At 42.4% G+C, this 13,959-nt stretch overlaps 1 protein-coding gene across 4 annotated transcripts in view; it reads right to left on the reverse strand.

Moving 5' to 3' along the window:
- The window catches only part of siae (sialic acid acetylesterase), a 100,380-nt gene that overhangs the window by 17,237 nt on the left and 69,184 nt on the right, over nt 1-13,959 (reverse strand). For all 4 annotated transcript variants that reach the window (XM_069908630.1, XM_069908633.1, XM_069908634.1 and 1 more), the window contains 2 exons: nt 13,412-13,530; nt 2,216-2,349 (listed from right to left, as the gene is read on the reverse strand). In XM_069908630.1, the coding sequence (XP_069764731.1) occupies nt 2,216-2,349; nt 13,412-13,530 (253 nt within the window). The remainder of the gene's footprint in view (nt 1-2,215; nt 2,350-13,411; nt 13,531-13,959) is intronic.

Here is a 13,959-nt window from a genome sequence, read left to right on the forward strand (position 1 = left end):
ATGGAGAAAATTCTTAGAGATAGTACTTATAAACATCTGGATAGACAGGGTCTGATCAGGAGCACTCAACATGGATTTGTGGGAGGAAGGTCATGTTTGACCAATCTGATTGAATTTTTTGAAGAGGTGACTAGGAATGTGGATGAGGGTAGCGCAGTGGATGTTGTCTATATGGACTTCAGTAAGGCCTTCGATAAGGTACCACATGGAAGGTTAGTTAGGAAGGTGCAGTCTTTAGGTATAAATTTTAAGATAGTCAAATGGATTGAACATTGGCTGAAAGGGAGAGGCCAGAGAGTGGTAGTGGATCATTGTCTGTCAGGTTGGAGGCCGGTGACCAGTGGTGTGCCTCAAGGATCTGTATTGGGCCCATTGTTGTTCGTTATATACATTAATGATCTAGATGATGGGGTGGTGAATTGGATTAGTAAATATGCAGACGATACTAAGATAGGTGGAATAGTGGATAATGAAGAAGGTTTTCAAGGATTGCAGAGGGATTTGGGCTGCTTAGAAAAGTGGGCTGAAAAATGGCAGATGGAATTTAATGCTGATAAGTGTGAGGTGCTTCATTTTGGTAAGAAGAATCAGAATAGGACATACGTGGTAAATGGGAGAGCATTGATGAATACAGAAGAGCAGAAAGATTTAGGAGTAACGGTACATCGTTCCCTGAAGGTAGAAACTCACGTGAATAGGGTGGTGAAGAAGGCTTTTAGTATGCTGGCCTTTATCAATCATTGCATGGAATATAGGAGTTGGGAGGTGATGTTGAGATTGTATAAGACGTTGGTGCGTCCTAATTTGGAGTTCTGTATGCAGTTCTGGTCGCCTAATTATAGGAAGGATATAAACTGAGTGGAGAGAGTGCAGAGAAGGTTTACCAGAATGTTACCTGGGTTTAAGCATCTAGAGTATAGGGAGAGATTGGACAGATTAGGTCTTTATTCTTTGGAGCGTAGAAGGTTGAGAGGGGATTTGATAGAAGTATTTAAGATTATGAAAGGGATAGACAGAGTGGATGTGGATAGACTATTTCCGTTAAGAGGAGGAAAGATTAAAACAAGAGGACATGAGTTAAGAATTAAGGGGCAGAGGTTTAGAGGTAACATGAGGGGGAACTTCTTTACTCAGAGAGTGGTAGCCATGTGGAATGAGCTTCCGGGAGAAATAGTGGCGGCGGAGTCAATTGTATTATTTAAGAAAAGGTTGGACAGGTATATGGATGAGAAGAAGATGGAGGGTTATGGGCATTGTGCAGGGAGGTGGGACTAGAGAGGGGTGTTTGGCCCGGTGCGGACTAGAAGGGCCTAATGGCCTGTTTCTGTGCTGTAAATTGTTATGTTATAATGGCAGCTGTCTTGTAATTCACAGGGATCATGGACTGATGAAGATGTTTGTAAGGACCTCCAACAGTTGGTCTTTGCAGTTCTTCAGTATCCGACCAGGTAGGTTGTCTTGGCCCACTGCCTTGTGTGAGTTCACCTTGTATGGGGTTCTCCTTCCCTCCACCACAGTTCATCAGGGGGACATGGAGCTTTCTTCGGCATCATCCTCTTCTTCTCGTCAAACTGTGCATAGATGTTCAGACTGTCCAGAAGGCAGGGAGGCGCATTGTCTTTAATTCGCAAGGTTGTCTTGTGGTCTGTTATAGTTTTCAGCCTTGCCACATGGGCCTTGTGTGGCTGGTTTCGCACAGTTGATGATGGACTTTCTGTCCATACCCAGGCTTTGTCTTCCAGATTGGATGGGAGAGTTCAGCCCAGGTTGATCTTATTGCCATCTTGCCTGCTGTCCTAAAGGCAGTATCACAAGCTCTGCATCCAACCCTGGTTAGCCCTGGTTGTGAAGCAGGCTGCATCAGAAAGTGCAATTCTCGATGCACTTCCTGATATAGCCATTCACTGAGCTTGTGTACACCTCAATGTTTTTATGACCATTGTAGGTTATCACCTCCCAGAAACAGCTGGAGTCTATGGTCTCAAAACAGTCCTGTAGTGCCTCATTGGGCCCCCCACCCACCCACTCCCCTGGCCATGATTTGATCTCCCTGCAAACTGGCTTCATTCATTTTGTCACTGGTCTGTATGCCAGGATTAACAGGATTGATACGTGATCCAAGCATCTCCCAGCTGAGTTTGCACACAGTAACATGAAGCGTATAAAATTCTTTCTATTGTTTGGAACTCAGAATTAGCATCAATTTCTTCATTACCTGGACAAAACCAAAGGGAAAGTCAACTTCTGAGGATCCTCCAGATGCTTGGTGAAAAGCTTGTCTCCAATCCTCAATCATGGCTGGAAAGGTGCAGTTATATTCAGCATTATGCCAAGCTGCATTCGACTCTCCTGCAGGGAAACCACATGAAGCTCTGCTCAGCCATAGAACATTATAGCAGACAGAGTTGGAACTGGTGTACCATTCTACCAAACCTACCTTATTCTAAATTCTGCCATACTTTATTGTGGACATCAATAACAAATTTAAATTTTACATTTAATTACAACAGGGTGGAAGCCAATTCCATCTAAAATTAACCTACAAACCCCATACTCTTTTGGAGATAGTGCAGGATGGATTATGGATGTGGAATTCACCACAAAACTTGATCAGCACCACAATCCAAAATGACTGGACAATCCTGGAATGATCCAAACGCTTTTCATCATCCCATTCTGGTGGAAGGTCACCTACCTGAAAGGCTGATTTTGCACATTTCCAATACATCCAATATTTAATAGGAATCTCCCATTCCCCACAGGATTTGAAGAAGATTACATTTTTACTAGCTTGGACAAGCAACATTCAATGCAAGTAATTGCCCCTTCCTAATCGTAAACAGACCACCTGCCCTTTTTGTGATGATCTACTCTTGAACATCGTTCCCAGCCCCACAACACTCATTCCTTAGTGTTTCCCCACTACCTCCAAACACAGGAATCATACCCAAGCATCTAATGAAAATAAGCTTTATGAACCAAAGATTTTGCCCTTCACCCTAAATGTACCTCAAAATATTGGTCCAGATTTTTGAACAGAGTAGCTGACTTACCCAGCATATCCAACATTGGTGATTCAGAGATCCATGTTTGACTAAACATTTCTCCAAGCCTCAAAATTACCAAAGGTTTCAGTATAATCTGTCCCTTCAATCAAATTATTTGTTTTGATTAACATTTTCATTTCGAAGACCTCTGTCATGATTTTAGACGTTCTGAAGTATATAGATATCTATTACCCATCCTCATCTCTGAACTGCTCCTGAGAATGTCATCCATATACAGTGCCAACACATGCTTCACAAACCAACTTTGGCCAAAATAACCCCTTGCACACCCCCTTGAACTGATCATCAGCACCACCTGAAACAACTTGGGTACGTTTTCCCCGTGTCTGCATGGGTTTCCTCCAAGTGCTCTGGTTTTCTCTCACTCTTCAAACATGTACGAGGGTTTTGTTAATTGGTGTATGAGGGGGGGGGGGTGCTGCTTCTCGGCCAGAATGACTAGCTACAGTGCTATATATCTAAAAAAAAATCAGATGGGTACAGGCCAATTACAATACCACTATAACACTGTTGAACAAAGGCCAATAAGGGTTATAATGGCAAGCCAACATTTATTGATCATGCATAATTGCCCTTGAAAATGTGGTGGGAACATACCACAAGAAAATGTTTAGGGATCTTCTCAAGACTCCCTAGAAAACTTCCAACTCTTTGAAAGATTTGCAAGAATCCATGGCCCACGACCATTCAACAGAGAAGAATTTGAGATGGTATTGAGAACCAAATCTGGTTTGGTGCACTGGGAGCACACCACATCAAACACTAGCCCCCACCCCCCTCCCAGCTTGCCCGGTTGTCAATAGAAGAGTTGTCAGGTCCCACACTGATCTCATCTTCAGATCCTACCACCAGCTGCACCACCCCACTTTGCTTTATGCAGGGACCGCTTTCCCCTACATTCCTTGGTCCTCTCATCTCCTCCCAATCATCCCTCTCCACCCCCCTGGCACTTTCCCCTGTGACGGAAGAGTAACCTCGTCGTCACACCACATCCCACTCCACCATCCAGGGACCCAAAAAGACTGACAAGTACAGTCCTCATGTGCTCCTCCCATGGAGTTCCCACACAATTGGGTGACACATCGCATTCAGGAGATTGTCTGGAACCATTCTGGCCCTTGGAAACCAGGTCCATCAACAAGCAAAGCCAAAAGCTGTTGCACAGAAAAGTGCTTCTAGCAAGTCGTTCCTATTCTGACTGGACCCAATAGAACACAAACAATGACTAAGAACATATCTTTTAAATACCACAGTGCGGGGGCGTGGCAAGATGGCGTAAGGATCAGACATGCCTTCCAGTCCTCTCCTGACTCTATCTTATTGTTTTGTCTAGAAATGCACGTTAAAATTCTTTAAAAGTTTAGATAATTTCAGTGCTGTTAATTTAACTTATGATGGTACAATTGGTGGAAAAGAGCAAAAACAAAACGACAACAGATCATCAAAAACTACATTTTCCAAAAGTTCAAGTTTTGGAGCCTACCTACAGGAAAGACACCGGGACTCAGCGTGAAATGGATCCCAGGAGAGAGGTACAGTGTTCGGATGTAGAGCTCTATGTTACATCAGTAGAGCCCCCTAAAGAGGGCACCAAACAGCCTTTAGAACAAAGAGTTACTCAAAGGCATTTGTCAACTGTAGAGGTGGCGCTGCAAACTGCATCTCTTGAGATACAAGAACCTATACAACTTGATGTACTGGGAGAATTTAATACATTATGGACTGGGGAAAACCCCGGCCAGCGTCCTCCAGTCATTGCTGGAGAGACTGTGACTGGGGTTTCCACACGCAGTCATACTACAAGGAAGGCAACCAGAATGAAGGAAGGAATAGAAGATCCTTTGGAGAAGAAGCAGGAATCTGTTGAGCCAAAATGTCTTCCAATTGAAAAGATTTTTGTGAATCTTGAATCTAAATTATCTTATACAATGCAGGGATTATCCAAGATTATGACTGAACTTGGTACTAGGTTTAATACTTTGGTGAAAATACATTCTCAACAGATGGCTGAGTTTGGAGCTTTTAAGCTTGAAGTGAGAGATAAATTTAATTTGTGTGAAGAAGATATAGACGAAATACGGGATCAAGTTTTTGATGTGACCAAAATGGTCGAAGACTTACCAACTCAAAAAAAAATTTGGTGAAAAAGATTGATTATTTGGAAAACCAATCCAGGCGGAACAATATAAAGATTATTGGTTTGCCGGAAGGTATGGAGGGACCAGACCCAAGAAAATTTTTTACTGAATGGATTCCGCAGGTGCTGGGTCAAGAACATTTCCCGGAAGGTATAATACTGGAACGTGCTCACAGAGCCTTGCGTAGAAGACCTATTTCAGGTCAAAGTCCAAGACCTGCTTTGGTTCGTTGCTTGAATTATTACAACAGAGAAATAATTTTACGAGTGGCTATTAGAAATGCACAACAGAGAAAATCACCCTTGATGATTCAAAATAATCGAGTTTTCTTCTTTGCAGATTTGAGTCAAGAAGTTATGTTCCAACGACGGGAATGCAATCCTGCTAAAGAGTTGTTGTGGAAGAAAGATTACAAGGCAACCTTTAGATATCCAGCTGTTTTGAAGGTTTTTCAAGATGGTTGCCAACCAAAGTTCTTTGATTCTCCAAAGGAAGCTATAGCATTTGCTCAAGAGCTGCCAATTACTCAGTTTCAACAGAGACATAGTCCGCTGCGACCTCTAAGGAGACAAGAGATGGAAGAAAAGAGTCGTGCTCCAAGAAGGAATGGTTGTAATGGTGACTTGGCAGTTGGAGCTGATTAAAAGAAGAGTTGTCCTTATTTTTTCTAATTTTTTTTTAAAAAAAACGGATATGAAATAATGATGATGTTAGTTTAAAATGAAGTGAGAGTTGGGGGAGAGAACTAGATAGGCACTATTTCCTGAAAGTCATCTGCTACGTGTGAGTTATCTCACACCCATTTTTTTTTGGGAGTTACCGCATTGCGCGGTTTAGACGGGAGGGGGTATTTTTAACCTCCTACCCATTTTTTTTCCTTTTTTTTTGTATTATTAGATTAAAGAATGAAGGGGTTTTTTTTGTTTAAATATAAAAAAAAGCATAAGAAAGTATTTGATTGTTTAAAAAACTAAAAATTGATGTGGTTTTTTTTGTAAAGTTTATTCAGTAGATAAGGAATATCTGAAATTTAAATGTGAATGGGATGGATAAGTTTTTTATATTTTTTCTTTAACTTTAAGGTGAAAGGAGTGGTAATTCTGGTGTATATTATTTTGCTATTTTAGTTATAGAACGAAGGGAATAATGGTGAAAGTTATAAATTGAATTGTACAATTCTTAATAAGGCTTGAATTTTGTTTGTGGTTTATGCTCCATTTGTTGAAGATATAGATTTCATTGTAGATGTGCTTTTATTATTTGGATATCTGAATTTTAACGTAATGATTGGGGATATTTAAATGTGGTATTGGAGCTTTTATTGGATATCTATTCAAGAGTAAAAGGGAAAAATGGTGGAAGAGTACTAAAATTGAATTATACAATGCTTAATGAGGTTTGAATTTTGTTTTAAGATCCTGGTTTATGTGACTAATATGATGATAGATGTGAAGTTAGTTGATATTTGGTGAAGGTTTATCTCTATAGAGAAAGTTTTTTTTTCATCTTTTTTTTCATGCTACAATTTTTTTTAAGAATTGATTATTGTTTAAGAATTTTTGATAGATAATGTTACTAACTTTACTAAGTTTTTATATTAAGTTTGAGTTAAATATATGTTTCATCTTAACTCCGTTTCTTAAATATATGCATTTCTTATTCTTCTTCTTTGGCTTGGCTTCGCGGACGAAGATTTATGGAGGGGGTAAAAAGTCCACGTCAGCTGCAGGCTCGTTTGTGGCTGACAAGTCCGATGCGGGACAGGCAGACACGGTTGCAGCGGTTGCAGGGGAACAGCGGTTGCAGGGGAATTGGTTGATTGGGGTTGGGTGTTGGGTTTTTCCTCCTTTGCCTTTTGTCAGTGAGGTGGGCTCTGCGGTCTTCTTCAAAGGAGGTTGCTGCCCGCCAAACTGTGAGGCGCCAAGATGCACGGTTTGAGGCGTTATCAGCCCACTGGCGGTGGTCAATGTGGCAGGCACCAAGAGATTTCTTTAGGCAGTCCTTGTACCTTTTCTTTGGTGCACCTCTGTCACGGTGGCCAGTGGAGAGCTCGCCATATAACACGATCTTGGGAAGGCGATGGTCCTCCATTCTGGAGATGTGACCCATCCAGCGCAGCTGGATCTTCAGCAGCGTGGACTCGATGCTGTCGACCTCTGCCATCTCGAGTACTTCGACGTTAGGGATGAAAGCGCTCCAATGGATGTTGAGGATGGAGCGGAGACAACGCTGGTGGAAGCGTTCTAGGAGCCGTAGGTGGTGCCGGTAGAGGACCCATGATTCGGAGCCGAACAGGAGTGTGGGTATGACAACGGCTCTGTATACGCTTATCTTTGTGAGGTTTTTCAGTTGGTTGTTTTTCCAGACTCTTTTGTGTAGTCTTCCAAAGGCGCTATTTGCCTTGGCGAGTCTGTTGTCTATCTCATTGTCGATCCTTGCATCTGATGAAATGGTGCAGCCGAGATAGGTAAACTGGTTGACCGTTTTGAGTTTTGTGTGCCCGATGGAGATGTGGGGGGGCTGGTAGTCATGGTGGGGAGCTGGCTGATGGAGGACCTCAGTTTTCTTCAGGCTGACTTCCAGGCCAAACATTTTGGCAGTTTCCGCAAAGCAGGACGTCGAGCGCTGAAGAGCTGGCTCTGAATGGGCAACTAAAGCGGCATCATCTGCAAAGAGTAGTTCACGGACAAGTTTCTCTTGTGTCTTGGTGTGAGCTTGCAGACGCCTCAGATTGAAGAGACTGCCATCCGTGCGGTACCGGATGTAAACAGCGTCTTCATTGTTGGGGTCTTTCATGGCTTGGTTCATTTAATATATGCATTTAAGTTTGATTTAAATATGTTTTTTAAGTCTGATATCTTAGTATTAATTACTTTTCTTTTTGTTAATATTTTAATCGGTTATGTTTTTGTTTTTTTTTTGTAAGTGGTTTTTTTTCTCACATATATTATTAACTTTATTAATTCTTCACTCTTTATTTTGGTGGGGAAAGGGGGGGTTGGACTAATTTGAGTTGGGTTATTAATGTGTAATAATTATTGGGGAGGGTATAGTTTATTTAGATTACTGATATTGTATTGTAATTTTATTATTTTATTCTTAATTTTTTAAAATGTAATCCTTTATTAGCTAAGATAGTCTTTATTACTACTTCATTGGGGTAAGGGATGAGTGTTAAGGCTGTGTGTTGTCGGAGTGCCGGATGTGGGAGGTCCTGGAGTCTTCCAGTCTCCCGGATGTCCATATCTGCATTAGGTTCGTCGAGCTGCAGATTCTCAGGGACCGTGTTAGGGAACTAGAGCTGCAGCTCGATGACCTCAGGCTGGTTAGGGAAACAGAGGAAGTCATAGACAGGAGTTACAGCCAGGTGGTCACGCCAGGGACATGGGAGGATGAAAGGTGGGTAACTGTCAGGAGAGGGACAAAAAACCATAAGGTACCAGAGAGGAGCCCTGTGAATGTAACCCTCAACAATAAGTACGCCTCTTTGAGTACTGTTGAGGGGGACATCAAGGTTGGGGGGAGCGACAGTGGCTGTGCCTCTGGCACGAGGTCAGCCCCTGTAACTCAGAAAGGGAGGGAAAGGAAGAGGAGGGCAATTGTGGTAGGAGACTCCATAGTTAAGAGGACGGATAGGGGATTCTGCGGACGCAGCAAGGAGAACCGGATGGTGGTTTGCCTCCCTGGTGCCAGGGTCCGGGATGTTGCTGCTCGTGTCCCAGATATCCTAAAGTGGGAGGGACAGGAGCCAGAGGTCGTGGCACATGTAGGTACCAATGACATACGGAGAAATAGAGAAGAGGTCCTAAAAAGTGAGTACAGGCAGTTAAGTAGGGAGTTAAAAAGAAGGACCGCAAAGGGGGTAATCTCTGGATTACTCCCTGTGCCACGTGACAGTGTGAATAGAAATAGAATGAGGTGGAGGATTAACATGTGGCTGAAGGGGTGGAGTAAGGGGCAGGGTTTTAAGTTTCTGGATAACTGGGACCTTTTCTGGGGGAGATGTGACCTGTACAGTAAGGACGGGTTACACTTAAATCCTAGGGGGACCAGAATCCTGGCAGAGGTATTTGCTAGGGCTACTCAGGATCCTTTAAACTAGAATGGTTGGGGGGAGGGAACAAAATAGTACAGAGCAGTAAGGAGAAGGTTAGAATGCAAACAAAGAAAGTTTGTAGTAAGTATTTGAATATGGATGGGCAGGTGATAGAGAAGGAAAATGCCCTGGAAGAAGATGAAGGGCAATTGGCAGGAAAAGTAAATAATGTTGTTATTAAAGATGAGGGAAAACAGGGATTAAAAATTGGTAAATCTCTGAAATTCATATATTTTAATGCCAGGAGTATTGTAAAAAAGGTGGATGAGCTGAAGGTGTGGATTGATACTTGGAAGTATGATGTGGTAGCGATTAGTGAGACATGGTTGCAGGAGGGATGTGATTGGCAACTGAATATCCCTGGGTTTCGTTGTTTTAGGTGTGATAGAGTCGGAGGGGCAAGAGGAGGTGGGGTTGCATTGCTTGTCAGGGAAAATATTACAGCGGTGCCTAGGAAGGATAGATTAGAGGGCACATCCACGGAGGCTATTTGGGTGGAAATGAGGAGTAGGAAAGGAGAGGTTACACTTGTAGGGGTGTATTATAGACCACCCGGAGGGGACCGAGACCTAGAGGAGCAAATCTGTAGGGAGATAGAAGATATTTGTGATAAGCACAGGGTTGTAATTATGGGAGATTTTAATTTTCCACATATAGATTGCGAAACACATTCTGTGAAAGGACTGGATGGGTTAGAGTTTATGAAATGTGTGCAAGATAGTTTTTTACAACAATATGTAGAGGTGCCAACCAGAGAAGGAGCAGTGTTAGATCTACTGTTGGCAAATGGGATGGGTCAAGTGACGGAGGTTAGTGTTGGTGAGCACTTTGGGTCCAGTGATCATAATGCCATCAGCTTCAATGTCATTATGGAAAGAGAGAAGTCAGGGCCAAGGGTTGAGGTTTTTGATTGGGGAAAAGCTAGATTTGAGGAGATGTGAAAGGACTTGCAGGGTGTGCATTGGGACAATTTGTTTTATGGGCAGGATGTAGTAGAGAGATGGAAATCTTTTAAAGATCAGATTTTGAGAGTGCAAAAGCTTTATGTTCCTGTTAGGTTAAAAGGAGGGGCAAAAGGTTTGAGAGAGCCGTGGTTTTCAAGGAATATTGGAAACTTGGTTCGAAGAAAAAGGGAGGTGTACATTAGATATAAGAAGCATGGAGTTAAGGAGATGTTTGAAAGATACATTGAATGTAAGAGGAATCTTAAGAGAGGAATTAGGAAAGCTAAAAAAAGGTACGAGGAAACTATGGCAAGCAGGGTGAAAACTAATCCAAAAGAGTTCTACAAATATGTTAATGGTAAAAGGAAAGCAAGAGACAAAATTGGTCCCTTAGAGAATCAGAGCGGAAAACTGTGTGTGGAGGCTAGAGAAATGGGGGAGATATTGAACAGTTTCTTTTCTTCGGTATTCCCTAAGGAGAAGGATATTGGGAGATGTGAGAAAAAAAAAGCAAATTGGGTAAATATGGAGAATATAGAGATTACAAAAGGTGTAGTTTTAAGGCTTTTGAAGAATATAAAGGTGGATAAGTCTCCGGGACCAGACGGGATCTTCCCCATGACATTGAGAGAAGTGAAGGAGGAAATAGCAGAGGCTCTGGCGGTAATTTTCCAAATGTCATTAGATATGGGGATAGTGCCGGAGGATTGGCGCATTGCGCATGTGGTTCCGTTATTTAAAAAGGTTTCAAGGAGGAAGCCTGGCAATTATCGGCCTGTAAGTTTGACGTCTGTGGTAGGTAAATTAATGGAGAAAATTCTTAGAGATAGTACTTATAAACATCTGGATAGACAGGGTCTGATCAGGAGCACTCAACATGGATTTGTGGGAGGAAGGTCATGTTTGACCAATCTGATTGAATTTTTTGAAGAGGTGACTAGGAATGTGGATGAGGGTAGCGCAGTGGATGTTGTCTATATGGACTTCAGTAAGGCCTTCGATAAGGTACCACATGGAAGGTTAGTTAGGAAGGTGCAGTCTTTAGGTATAAATTTTAAGATAGTCAAATGGATTGAACATTGGCTGAAAGGGAGAGGCAAGAGAGTGGTAGTGGATCATTGTCTGTCAGGTTGGAGGCCGGTGACCAGTGGTGTGCCTCAAGGATCTGTATTGGGCCCATTGTTGTTCGTTATATACATTAATGATCTAGATGATGGGGTGGTGAATTGGATTAGTAAATATGCAGACGATACTAAGATAGGTGGAATAGTGGATAATGAAGAAGGTTTTCAAGGATTGCAGAGGGATTTGGGCTGCTTAGAAAAGTGGGCTGAAAAATGGCAGATGGAATTTAATGCTGATAAGTGTGAGGTGCTTCATTTTGGTAAGAAGAATCAGAATAGGACATATGTGGTAAATGGGAGAGCATTGATGAATACAGAAGAGCAGAAAGATTTAGGAGTAATGGTACATCGTTCCCTGAAGGTAGAAACTCACGTGAATAGGGTGGTGAAGAAGGCTTTTAGTATGCTGGCCTTTATCAATCATTGCATGGAATATAGGAGTTGGGAGGTGATGTTGAGATTGTATAAGACGTTGGTGCGTCCTAATTTGGAGTTCTGTATGCAGTTCTGGTCGCCTAATTATAGGAAGGATATAAACTGAGTGGAGAGAGTGCAGAGAAGGTTTACCAGAATGTTACCTGGGTTTAAGCATCTAGAGTATAGGGAGAGATTGGACAGATTAGGTCTTTATTCTTTGGAGCGTAGAAGGTTGAGAGGGGATTTGATAGAAGTATTTAAGATTATGAAAGGGATAGACAGAGTGGATGTGGATAGACTATTTCCGTTAAGAGGAGGATTGATTAAAACAAGAGGACATGAGTTAAGAATTAAAGGGCAAAGGTTTAGAGGTAACATGAGGGGGAACTTCTTTACTCAGAGTGGTAGCCGTGTGGAATGAGCTTCCGGGAGAAATAGTGGCGGCGGAGTCAATTGTATTATTTAAGAAAAGGTTGGACAGGTATATGGATGAGAAGAAGATGGAGGGTTATGGGCATTGTGCAGGGAGGTGGGACTAGAAAGGGGTGTTTGGTTCGGTGCGGACTAGAAGGGCCTAATGGCCTGTTTCCGTGCTGTAATTGTTATGTTATGTTATATGTTATTCATGTTATAAAATCTTAAATAAAGTTTAAAAAAAAAATACCACAGTGCCACCAAACAAATGTAGAATACATCTGTGAAAGTACGAGTGTCTCGTTAAATGGTGGCGCCAGTGAACACAAGCAAAACTACAACTGAAAACACCGCTGAAAGTACTCAGCAGGTCTGGGTGCATTTATGGAAACTGTCAGTGTTGGAGGTGATCAGAAAGAAAAAACACACGAAGCCTGTTAAAAGCTCATCAACATGTGAAATGGACACAGTTGCTCTGACCACACATGCGACCTTGACCTGCTAAGAAGTTCAAACAGCTCATAGTCCTATTTCAGATTTCTAGGCTCTGCATTTTCTTTGGTTTTTGGATGTGAAAATCACTCTGTGAAAAGCAGTGAAGCTTTGGAAAATCATTACCGACTCTTACCCAGAGGTGAATGGCATCAGAACGTGCATATCCAGTGGAGATCCCAGAACCCAGTGCCAGTATCACCCACCCACACACCCAGTGCCAGGATCACACACCTGGTCCCAGCACCATCCACCCACTCACAGCCCCAGTGCCAGGATCACACACCTGGTCCCAGCACCACCCACCCACCCACACACCCAATGCCAGGATAACACACCTGGTCCCGGCACCATCCATCCACCCACATACCCAGTGCCAGGACCATCCACACATCTAGTGCAGGATCATCCACCCACCTAGTTCCAGGTTCACCCAACGACACCCACACATCTGGTGCCAGGACCACATACCCACAAGCAGGAAGTACCTGGTTGAGTTTCTGGAGAAAGGAGAAACACCTCAAAAATGATTATGTTTCACTCCAAGAAAAGTTCATTTTTAATTGTGTAACGTTGAAAAGAACAAATCTTATCCAGTTGAAGTCATTGTTTGGTTTTAATTAACCAGGAAGGTATCCTGTGAAGATATATTTTTATCATTATCCACACCCAAGAGATATCATTCAGTGATTTGACCCAAAACAGAGAGATATCATACCCTGATACCAGATGGCTCCTTTCAGCACCATCCTTGTCAGTGGATGTATCATGGCATTCCAAAGGACAGTGGGTTGGTGAGGTCCAGTTACTTCATGCCTTGGATCATCATTGGTACTACTGAAAAGTGACAGAGAAGTCATCAAGCATTCACATCAATCTGAATGCACGTTCGAGGTGGTATTTGACACACCACCCCATTCTCAGCAATGGGAAATAAATGCTGACCTTGCCAGCCAAGCATCTGCCCCACAAAGGAAGCCCTAATATTGTAATATGAATATAAAATACTAAAGCTCATTCAGAAATAATTTGGAAGTTCATCTCTTCCTGTCTCACCAGCATACTTTTCTTCTGCTCCTATTGCATTTTCTCTGATGCCTCATCACAGCTCCCCATCCAATGGGGTCAGATTTCTGTGGCCAATTTTTGGGTATAAAAAAATGTGAAGCAGAGTTTTTGTGCTAGAACTGACAATTGAACACTGGCTGAAGTTAATTACCCACAAACCATTGAATGTTGTTCACAACAGTTTCACAGCTCCTGTAC

The sequence above is a fragment of the Narcine bancroftii genome, chromosome 13 (assembly GCF_036971445.1).
Source record: "Narcine bancroftii isolate sNarBan1 chromosome 13, sNarBan1.hap1, whole genome shotgun sequence".
NCBI classification, from domain to species: Eukaryota; Metazoa; Chordata; class Chondrichthyes; order Torpediniformes; family Narcinidae; genus Narcine; species Narcine bancroftii.